Raw genomic sequence first — 11,823 nt, 5'->3', positions numbered from 1 at the left:
GCATCGTCCTCCGTGAAGAAGATCGGTTCCTCTGTCTTCGGCCATTTTGGAGGATTTTGTTCTTCCCTGGCAGCTTCGCGAGTTGACGTCCGAGCTGCCACCGAGGTACAGCCTGCGACGATCGAACCTCCAACTATCATGTGGATGGTGCCCCATACTGGCCTCTCTTCCAGGGGCTGCCTCTGTGACTGCTCTGTCGGCCTGCTGTTGGGCTCGGGAGCATCCTTACCATGTTCCCCTTGGCGACCTGCCTTATTATTATTATTACTATTATTTTGTACAAAATTCCTTAGATATCCGCGATGAATGAGTTCTTCTATCTCGTCGCGGAGATTCTTACAGTTCTCGGTACTATGACTGTGGTCTCTGTGAAAGCTACAATATAATTTTTTATTCCTTTCATTAGGATTCCCCCTTAAGCGGGGTGGCCACTTCATGTATGGGGCATCCTTGATTGCCATCAGGATTTCGGCCCGCTTAGCGTTCAGTGGGGTATAGTCAGTTCAGTCCACTACAGGGGTCGAAATGGCTGACCTAGTTTTGCCCCCCGAGCTACGTCCTTCTTTCGGCTGTCTCCTTGGCTAGAAAGTTCTCCTTCTCTCTTTCCCTTCTCGGGCACGCTCTCGCCCTTCTGGTTGATCTCTTCTTCCGTGGTTATGAACCTATTTGCGAGCTTAAGGAATTCAGTTATGGTCGTCGGTTGGTTGACAACCATGTGCCACTTGAATTCCTTGTGCGTCATGCCCTTCTTGGCTGCTGCAAGGCGCACTGCGGGGTCCAAGCGCGGTATTTGCATGCATGCATCATTGAACCGCTTGATATAGACCCGGATGGACTCTCCCTCTCTCCGGGCTATGTCAAGAAGGCTTTCCTCAGTTCGCGGGCATCGCTTGCTGGTGACGAAGTGGGACGTGAAGGTTTGCGCGAACTGCGCCCAACTTCTTATCGATCCAGGTGCAAGGTTTCGATACCTTGTGCGGGCCACTCCTCTGAAAGTGGTGGATAAAGCCATGCACATGCAAGACTCATTGGCCCTCACCAGGTGCATCTGTGACTAGAAAGTGTCTACATGATCATTCGGGTCAAACGATCTATCATATTTATCGAGAGGGGTGAGCTTGAAGTCCTTGGGCATTGGAACAGCCAGGAGCTCGGGAGATAGGGAGATGGAATAGAAAGGAGGGGAGCTTTTACCTCACCTACGCTTACCTCTTCCCTACCTTTGAGTTCAGGCAAGTTGTTGGTAGTAGTTCGGCAAGCTCGGCGGTGGCGTCTTTGCTTCTTGGCAGGCTCCGCGTTGGTGCTGCTCACCTCCGTACTATTAGGAATAGTATGCACAGGAAGCAACTCGGACTGTTGGTGATGGCTACTAACAGAGGGGTTCTGCTTAGAGTTTGCGGCTAGGATCTCGAACCATTTCTCCAAAAGTGGGGCTTCGAACTTCAATTGCTGGGGTGACATAGACCTGGTGAGCTGTGGTCCTCTTGACCTGACTGCCCGCGGTGAGACCGGAGTGGTTGGTCTTTCCATTTTGCTGCAAGAGTAGACTTGGCTCTTAGGGGGGTTCTGGGAAGCCTCTTCTTGGCAAGAAGGGTGTTCATCCTGGCGGTGAGACCTAGCTTGTCGCGAGGCTGGTGTCGAGGAGGGAGCTGGGGCTAAGGTTGAGGCAGTTGAGGGAATTGCTGCTAATAGTGATACTGAGAGACGTGATGCAGCACCTGCTGCTAGTAGAGTTGGTGTTGCTGAAGTTGCTGCACTTGGGCTTGCATGGCGCGCATGCACTGCATCAAATTATTGAGTTGGTTCTGGCTGGTCGCTAGAGGGACAACAGTTGGTTCAGCGAAGGTTGTCTCAACAGAGGGGGGAAGGGGAACACTCACAGGCGCCACTGCTTGTGGCACATTCAGGCTAGGGACTTCGTCCACCGAGAGGGGAATGGTGAACTGCCCAATGCAGACCACGGGGTCCTGGGGTTGTTCCCTGGCGATGTCCATCTCCACGCAGTGTCCGACATTGCTTGAAGAAGCCATGGGTGCTAAGTCTTAGAAAGTAGTTACAGAAACTAAGGGGAGGCTTTTTGAAGTCGTTCCCACAGACGGCGCCAAATGATGTTGCGCGATCCGGTCACTCCTAGCTGGCAGCTGCGTGGTTCCTGGATGGTACCTAAGATGGAGAAGATGAAGAATCCCCGGGGGGCTTGTCCGATGGGAACACTCCAATGCTTAAGTTAGAGCTCTGTGAAAGATGCAAAGAGAGTAGAAGGGGCTAAGAGTGCAGATAGCGCGAGTATCCGAAGATTACCTTTGTCCTTTGGGATTGGGCTACTTATAACAGAACTCTGTCAAATCAGGCCCACCTGCCTCTAACAGGGCAGGTATAACCGCTACTGTCGTCCTGCCACAACCATTACAGCTAGGGCTGAGGTGGCACGCACAGGGCCATCGTTGCAGGGTACGTACTTATCAGATATAAGACACCTTCCAAAGGTGGCGGGCACAACATTGTCTGACGAGAGACGTGGTAGCAGTCTCCAGGTTTGTCAGGTACGGTGGTCGGGCAGGGGACCTTCTTGTGATATGCCGAACTGCTCTTCCGCGAGCTACTCTGTATCGAGCTACCCTGCAAGTGGTGAGCTATCTATGGCAAGCTACACCGAGCTGTCTGGCCTGAGGTGTCTCTACCTCGAGGTATCTAGAGGCGGATCGAGGTGTTCCTGTTTGAGAGTGGCCTAAAATCCAGTGAGAGGATCTCGGTCATCAGAAAAGGTCAGGGGGCCCAGAGCTCGAAGGTAGCTCGGAGCGCCTCAGCCTTGGGTGGAAGGTGCAAGCCAGGCAACTCTCAGCGAGTAGCCTAACCCGCCGAGTTGCTAGACTAAACTTGGTGAGGCCTTTCCACCGAGTTGCGGCTACGCTTGTTGTGTTGTCACGCTGAGTCATCGCTTGATCAAGGTCATACCCACGTGTACCTGTGCTACGAGGTTGGGCCAAATCACCCTCTATCAATATATATATATATATATATATATATATATATATATATATATATTAACTTGCAACTATTTGACAATTGTGATTCTTTTGTAGCATCTAACTAATATGGCAACAACAAAGAGAGTATATTTGATAGAAAAGCTCCTTCTCAAACCGATCATTTTGCACTCCTTAGAAAATTTTCTTGGTGAGCTTTCACTTCCATTTCATTCCAACAAAACAAAAACTTGTGATCTCTTATCTAGTTTTTCGTCAAGCATTACTTATCTCCTTTCTTAGTTTATCAACTATGATGTAGCCATCTTTACCATGCTAAAACTCGATACTATTGGGAGGTTCTTAAAACATTATATTGTGCATTTTTTTTTTTGCAATTTCTACATTTTTATAATTTTTTTGCTATTTTAATGCATTTTTGGTATTTTTGTATTTTTCTGATTTTTTTCAAAGTTTCTGCAATTTTTTGCATTTGTTGCACTTTTGGTATTTTTCTGCATAATTTTTGCATTTTTTTGCAAAATTTCTGTAATTTCTGCATTTTCTGCCAAATTTCTTTATTTCCTGCAATTTTCTGGTATTTTAATGCATTTTCAGCATCTTTGGTACTTGTCTACAACTTTTTCTGAATTTTCTGCAAAATTTCAAAACATTTTCTGATCTTTTTCATGCATTTTCTGTATTTTCGGGATTTTTCTACAAAATTTCTACAGTTTTTTTTTATTTTCTCCAATTTCTTCAAAATTTCTACATTTATTTGCGATTTTCTAGTATTTTAATGCATTTTCTTCATTTTTCTGATTTTTATTGCAAAATTTTGCAATTTTTACATTTTCTGTAATTTTCTTGTATTTTTCTACATAATTTCTGCATTTTTTTATTTGTTCTGAAATTTTCTGGTATTTTCATGCATATTCTGTAATTTTATGGTACATTCTGCATTTTTCTAATTTTTTTTGCAAAATTTCTGCATTTGTTTTGCATTTTTCTGTTATTTTCTGCAATTTTCTGGTATTCTCATGCACTTTTTGCATATTTTGGTATCTTTTGCATCTTTCTGAACTTCTCTACAAAATTTTTGCATTTTTTTGGTTATTTTTTTGCTTGTCCGCAAATTTTCTGGTATTTTCATGCATTCTCTACAATTTTTTGGTATTTTCTTCCGTTTTTTTAATTTTTATGGTGTTTTCTTGTGACAATCACAAGAGTGGGACGATTCTCTTAAAATTGTTTTAGATATACAAATTGACTCAGCCAGTATCTATCATGTGATAGTAGGGATAGCAATTTTCCCCATTTCCCCGATCCCCATGGGGATCTGCCCCGAATGGGGCGGGGATGGGGAAATTTTCATCCCCGTTAGCGGGGACGGGGAGAGCACTCCCCGCCCTGTAGGGACTCCGATTCCCGCCTTTGGGATCCCCACTAATATATATGTATATATGTATGCATAAGTTATATATGTATATATGCACACATATATCTACATATTAATATTTTTAAAAAATATGGTTGAATATGTTTGAATATTTTCTAATGGGATTATAAATTTTAATTGATTTATTTTTATTTCTTTTAAATAAAATAAAAAACAAAAAGGAAATGGTTAACATTATAAAAAATCACGGGGAATGGGGATCCCCACAGGGACGGGGATGGGGATAACCTTGTCCCCATTAGTGGGGATGGGGGCAAGTACGGGGATGGGGATGGGGAGAGGCTCCCCGCCCCGTTGTCATTCCTATGTGACAGTCACGAGAGCAGGACGGTTCTCTTAAAATTGTTTTTGGATATACGGGTTGACCCAATCGGTATCTGTCACGTGATAGTCACGAGAATGAGACGACTATCTTACAATTGTTTTTTCAAGTATACGGGTCTACCCAAGTCTGTCACATGGTAGTCTTGAGAGTGACAGTTCTCTCAAAAGGTGTTTTTTTTTTAGTATATGAGTTGACTCGACCCATTTTTGTAATGTGGCATCCTTAAGAGAGATGATTCTCTTAAAAAAGTTATCTTTGGGTATACGCGTTGGCCTGACCTATTTCTATCGCATGGCATCCTTGAGAGAGGTAATTCTCTTAAAAATATTATTTTTTCGAGTATACAGATTGACCCGACCCATTTCTGTCGTGTGACATCCTTCAGAGATGATTCTCTTAAAAATGTTATTTTCAAGTATACAGGTTAACCCGACTCATATCTGTCATATAACAATCTTGAGAGAAATCATCCTCTTAAAAATATTATTTTCAAGTATACGATAGGGACGATCATGGGCCGGGCTTTGCACTTATGATAAGGGTTATAGCTTAAGCCGGGCCCGGGATTCTGGGCCTGAAACATAAGCCCTAGCCAAGGTTTACATAGGCCCAGACTAGGCCGAACTTGATTATGGGCCAATGTCTTTCATATATAAAACATTACATACCTATAATATTTTATATTAAATGACATAACAAGTATATAAATTTTTATTTTCATATATTATATAATATAAAATATTACATATAATATAAATTATACATGTCATGTTATATCATTTATATATAAAATATATAATATAATGTTAAATAACATATATACATATGTATACATTATAGATAAATGCGTAAATTTAAATATATGCAGGCCGGGCTTAAGTATTAAACCCAAGCCTGGTCCTAAAATTTGCGAACTTGATGTGAGCTTGGGCTCAAACCAGGCCTGAACACAAAACCCAAGCCCAAGTCCAAAATTTTTGAGATGGGCCAGGCTAAGCTAAAATGATCACCCCTAATATATGGCTTTGATCTGACCTGTTTCTACATTTATAAGTGAGAATAGGTGGATCAATATGGGTGATAGTGGATAAGAGTGAATATGGATCAATATGAGTGAATTCTAATAACCCATTAACAATGATTGATGATGGGTTAGCAGGTCAATATGTGTGGGTATTCAACCCACCCATTTGCCACACCTACACGTATTATAAAAAAAAATCGTTGCCAAAGAACGATTTTCCTAGACGAATGAAGGGAGAAAAAAGGGGCTTTTAGTTTACACTTAAGAGAATGCGTTAGTTTCCTATTTGTATATGATGAAATGATTTTATGGTCAAAATTCAGGGTATCCCCTCTTGAAGAGAAATAAGAAAATAAGAAACAAAAACAAAAGAAAGGAATTGATGGGGTAAAATAGAAGAGAAGCAACTGACAATAATACATGGACTAGGTAGGATACAGAATACAACCATCATAAATTAAAATTGGGACCAAGCAACGCTAACAAAAGAATATCCAATCTCCAGCTTGGCAGTCTTCGAGCTCTGCTGTAAAAACGACTGGTCCTTAATTGCTTAATGAATGGCATATGTGATCATCTCTTGCTGTGTGGGCCGCCACAAGGTCTTTTGGAAGCAAAGCAATCCTTCCTTATCCTGTGAGTATTTCAAGCGGATGTCCCACTGCAGAGATCTCGCCATGTTCTCCAACTCGACAATGGTCTCAATATTGTCACGTACAATCAGCTTTCCTTCCGGCCGCAGTATTCTATCAACCTCTGCAACCACTGCCACTAAGGTGCACCTGCAGAACATAGATTATGAAATTAACAGATGCCACCATGAGCAACTGGAATTATGGAATTTCCCTTTGTTGAGAAGCTTAACGCTTGAAAAGAACAAAAGTGGTAGGAAAATAACCTCTTTTTGGCCTTGGAGAAGAGATGATCAGCATGGACAAGGTCATAAGATCTAGGATATGTGCTGAATGATTCACACCAATCATGGTACATCCCGAACAGACCCCGTTCATAAATGATGGGAAGTGTGTCAGGTGAATCTATGGTGACCACATTCATAACCCACACGTTCAGGTCTCTAAGTGCTGCAGCAAAACTGCAAAGAAAGACGTGGAAAAGCAGAATTGGTATACTGTATACAGATAAGGGAATGGAAGCCAAACTACAAGTTTTCAACTGCAAGGAATGAAATAACTAGAAAGAATGGTAATTATTTTTGTTGATAGGATGCAACTTTTAAGGTCATTTTGCTTACCCTCCATAAATTGATCTCATGTCCATAACATTTCTGACAGAAGACCAGTTGATGCCCGTCCCTTTCAGATAAGACTTGGTTACAACACGCTTCCAGTGCTCATAGTCCACTTTGAAATCTTCAGGTGCTGGCTTTCCATAGACACCAGTCAGAGAACTTTTCAGCCAATAAGGTGGTTTCTCAAGTCTTTCTGGCCACTGTTCTGGCCATTTAGAACCACGCTCTAACAAATCAACTGGCACTCTGTGCATACATGTCTGCAATGGAACATTCCTATGCATATACACATGCAAAAATATAAAGACCATAATAAAAGGATATATTACTATGTAGAGAATAGAGAAATTAACACGTAAAATCCACTTGGGTAAAGGTAAATGTACCAAGCTGCATCTGCATCATCAGATTCTTGGCACAGTGGAGGCTCATTCTGTGGTCTTGTCTCATAGCAAGTGTTAGTAGAAGGCTTCCTATATATTGCAACACCAACATTATTCAACTTGTCCTTTTTAATTGTAACCAAATCCCAGCACATTGATTTCGTCAGTTCAGACATAGCTGGCCATAAATATCCATGAAAGAGCACAGCCGTTAGGCCAATTCATTTACTCACCATGCGAAACACAGAGAATGGGTCAAAGAAAGTAGTCTATGGTCTACCTTTCCAGATCCCAACATCTTCCTCCTTTTTTTGGTAAACTGGAGTAGCAGACCACACAAAGTAACCACCAGGCCGCAAAACACGGTTCAGCTCTAAGAGAAGCTTACCACCTGCATATTTTTTCTTGCCATCATTGTCTCAAACAGAATAGAATGTCTAAACTGAAAACCAAGCTATCAGATTAAAGGGTTGCAAAATAGAAAATACCTTCAATGTGCCAAGGTACCCTACAGCGTGCACAGTGCACAACATCAAACACCTTACTAGGAAAAGGTAGCCTTTTGGTGCCCATCACAGCTGAAATGGCAGGGATACCCCTTTCCAAGGCAAACTGCACTTGTGCTTCATGTTCATCCTTAGGAGCAAATGACATGGTAAGGACATCTTTATCAAAGAGATATCCTCCAAAGCTGGCTACTCCACACCCAACATCCAATACCACACGTGTGTGTTTCCCCCATGCTATGCCAGAGACAGACTGCAGTGGCAGTTATACATATACATGTTATGCAACAATAAGAAAAAGAAAAAGAAGACATCAACCAAAAATCCAGCAACCAACAGTTCATTGGTGTTCAGGATGTGAACATTGTTGGAAATGGTAGAGAAAGAACTCTACCGAATGAAAACATGTGATGCAGAGTCGCACAGACAGTTAAGAAAGGAAGAGAGAGCGTTAGAATGACAGAAAACTACCAAACAACAGTGCTGTACTTCAGAATGATAAGGACGTATTATGAAGACCTAAACATGCTGTTATGACCATTTCCTTGATAGAAAAGGATATTTCAGAATAGTAGCATAATGTACAGTAATAGTAACGAGGGTGCTACACTTACCTCCTGAATGAAATCAATGTAATGAGGAGCGCCAAACTTAAACTGAGTTCCACCACCAGGAAAAGTAAGATACTCGCCAGAAACTTTCACCCAGTTTTGGTGCCCCTTTACCTCTGCAAGCTTGGTGTGAGGAACATTGTAGTACCAGATCTGAAAGAGACTCAAAATTAAGTATTGCCTAGTTAGAGTAATGCTTATGAAGAAGATTACTTCAACAGAATTATGTGTATAGTTGGCATACCTTTTCCCTGCTTTTAGGCCACTTAATTGAGCTCCTGTATCCTTCAGGTAGAGGAACAAGGCAGGTAGGGGCTTCCTCAGGGCAGTGCCTTTCTCGATGTTCATAGTGTTTGGTACTTTGAAGCTTTCTAATAGCTAGCAAATTGTCAAGACAAGGGATATAATCTGGACCAGCAGTTACATTACAAAGCTTCCAGCCGTACCCCTTCTGGTCTGTGTACTTTTGTGATTCCTTCTCATTTTTTGACTCCAGAGCTTGAGTTGAAAACGCCCCGTTTTGAGTGGTAGTCTCATTAAGAATTTCGGATTGTGATCCAGCAGGAAATACCTCATTGAAGACCTGGCCATCCTTGTCATTCACATCTGAGCTTTGGTCCTTCTCTTTCTCTTGATCTTGCACCACTTTCTCCTCTATCTTACCATCCACTTCGTCCTCTTGCTTTGTTTCACCTGAGTTCTCCTCCGATTCTGACCTCTTCTCACCCTCATTCAATTCTGGATTCTTCTCACCCGAGCTGGCCTCAGATTCTGTCTGTTCCACAGAATTTGTTTCACCACCTTCTATCTTTGTTTCTCCTCCTGAATTTGGCTCTCCATTTTCCTCCTTTGACTCCTCAACATCCGCCTTCTCATCCCCATCCTTTTCCTTCTCAATTTTCGAGTCCTCTTCAGTCTTCTTATCCTCGTCCTTTTCCTTCTCAGTTTTGGAATCCTCTTCAGTCTTCTTATCTTCATCCCTTTCCTTCTCACTTTTGGAATCCTCTTCAGTCTTCTTATCCTCATCCTTTTCCTTCTCAGTATTGGAATCCTCTTCAATCTTCTTGTCCTCACTCTCCTCAGATTTCTCTTCCTTCTTTTGCTCAATATTAATTGTTTGCTCAGGTGGGTTTTGATTATCCTGACCATCAGTTTTGCTTTCATCCTGAAGATCGTTGGCACTGTTGTCTCTTTTCACTGAATCTTCAGGTAAATCACCAGGGCTATCTTCAAATTGCGCAGAACTCTCGGTAACTTGTTTCACTTCATTGTTGGTTTCTGAAGAAAAGATGTCTATATTTTGAACAGGAACTACATTTGATGATGCCATCATCCAAACACCAACCAAGCAAAGAGCAACAAATGCAACAAGGGTCACTGTTGAACAGTAGGAAGATGATGACCGCCTACTGTCCACTCTGGCATTTTTTCCAAATGCCATTTTCCTACATATATGATAAGAGTCCCCTGAAACTCAATACCTGGAGGCAGAGCAAAAACAGAAAATTAGACACCACACCAAAGATAAGTACACCATCTCTATGGCATACCAATATAACAGATCTAATAAAATATAGAAATCAGGTAATATTAGATTCCAACAGCTGTTCTAATATCAAAATAGATACATGAGAGGGGATAGGAATCTACACTGTGAGACGAAATCATTATATAACTAGATCAACAAGAACTAGATAGTTATACAAAATAATAAATAAGCACTGAAACAAAACTGCAGGAACAAAAACGTAGAAGAACATGTTCCAACCGCAATGGAAAAACAAACAAAAAAAAAATCGAAGCTTTAAATCGTTTAAGGAGGCAGAAAAACAGAAACATCGATCAATCGAAAATCCAAAGAGTACAGAAAGGACGAATCACGGAAATTTTATATGTGCCCAAACAAAATACGAAGAACATAGTACAAGATAACAAAAAATGGCATAAAATTTTTCGAAACACTGAATAAATACAAATTGCACAAGAATACTAAATATCCAAGTTGATTGACAATGCGAAAAACTCGAACTTTCGCGTTTCAAAATAAGATATTCGAAACAGGAAGCCAGCTCGATCACATGAAATCACTCCGGATCTACACCAAATCCCGCAAGAATACACGCAGAGCAAAACATTTAAACACGAAATTTATCAAAAATCCATACTAACATAAAGCAAAACAGATTAGACACTTCCTTCAGCTAAAAGAAATGAAATTAGAACAGAAAGCGAATCGAACAAACCGAAATACACTAGTCACTAGATCCGTATCAAATCCCTTGAAACTATAACATTTCAACATCTTCATGGAACAAGGAAAAAACAAAATCTTAACATCTCCAGCCGAGGAGCGAGAAACCAAACAGGAAAACCCCAAAGCAAACACTAAGAATCAATCTCACCAAGATCTTACAGAACAAAACATGAATCTAGAAAACATTGCATTGCAATATCTGCTGACCTAACTCTGAAAATCAAGTACCTTATTTTGCTGAAGAAAAATCGTCAGAAACCCGAAAAAGAACTTCGTTCTACGCCTTCTCCAGCAAAGAGAGGAGGACGTTCAGACGTTGTACCCAGTCGAGAGAAACACAAGCTGGAAAAGCGACAGTAGATATAGCATATGGGAATGACGACGAGATTGGCTTTATTTTTTTATTTTATTTTTTAGCTTTCCATTTTTCTCCGAGAGAGAGAGAGAGAGAGAGAGAGATGTGACCGCCACAAGGAGGCCGTGATCTCAGTGAACTGAAGGGAAGAATCAATACACGAATTCAACAAGCAGACAAGATGTCGTAACATCTGTGAAACACCGAAATCCCAAGGGCTTTGGTAAAAAGAGAAGCAATTCTAACATGTATCTACGTATTTCAACGATGTGAAAAGATTCCAAATAACTTAGACTCATTTGTTTTGACGGTGGGACCTGGTTGACCGGCAGATATCAAACCACTCTTCAGACAATATTTGGACCCACCATTACAGGGTCCCACTCTGGTCTCTGAAAGGAAAGAACAAGAACGGCACTTGAGATTGATGTTGTGATCAAGGATGGAGATTTGTGACACGTGGACATCACTTGTAGATCTTTTATCATTGCAAGATGTGATAATATTCTTTTTTTCAAGTTGAAGACTTGAAGTCATTGATTGAAGCCTACAAAAGCGAGTACTCGAAGCATCGTAAGTTCGTAATCAGGCTGTAATCAATTAACGACTTGTGGGCCCAAGCGTACGAAGTTTCATTCGCCATCTGACGTCGATGGTTGGCTGATGTCAAAACATTTTCATGGATCGTTGC

General features: G+C 41.3%; 1 protein-coding gene across 1 annotated transcript; it reads right to left on the bottom strand.

Annotated features, from left to right (window-relative positions):
- Positions 1-6,028: 6,028 nt before the first annotated feature.
- On the bottom strand, positions 6,029-11,353 carry LOC148873848 (putative methyltransferase PMT26). The gene is made up of 9 exons (XM_088963941.1): positions 11,006-11,353; positions 8,768-10,004; positions 8,527-8,676; positions 7,895-8,165; positions 7,687-7,797; positions 7,410-7,584; positions 7,027-7,299; positions 6,673-6,867; positions 6,029-6,556 (listed from the first exon to the last, which is right to left on the bottom strand). Exons 2-9 carry the CDS (start codon positions 9,962-9,964, stop codon positions 6,328-6,330), a joined length of 2,601 nt encoding a protein of 866 aa, XP_088820067.1. The 5' UTR covers positions 9,965-10,004; positions 11,006-11,353; the 3' UTR covers positions 6,029-6,327.
- Positions 11,354-11,823: the final 470 nt, after the last annotated feature.

Source organism: Nelumbo lutea, chromosome 1, assembly GCF_056320005.1.
Source record: "Nelumbo lutea isolate HS-2025 chromosome 1, American lotus-T2T, whole genome shotgun sequence".
Classification (NCBI taxonomy): Eukaryota; Viridiplantae; Streptophyta; class Magnoliopsida; order Proteales; family Nelumbonaceae; genus Nelumbo; species Nelumbo lutea.
This window is presented reverse-complemented; position numbering and strand designations above follow the sequence as displayed.

Bases quoted from the DNA above. Each gene is read 5' to 3' on its own strand.
- LOC148873848 (XM_088963941.1), bottom strand. From the start codon at position 9,964: ATGGCATTTGGAAAAAATGCCAGAGTGGACAGTAGGCGGTCATCATCT. The intron at 7,798-7,894 runs GTATTTTCTATT...AAAAATATGCAG, and splicing joins GGTACCTTGGCACATTGAAG to GTGGTAAGCTTCTCTTAGAG. The intron at 7,300-7,409 runs GTACATTTACCT...GTATATGCATAG, and splicing joins GATGATGCAGATGCAGCTTG to GAATGTTCCATTGCAGACAT.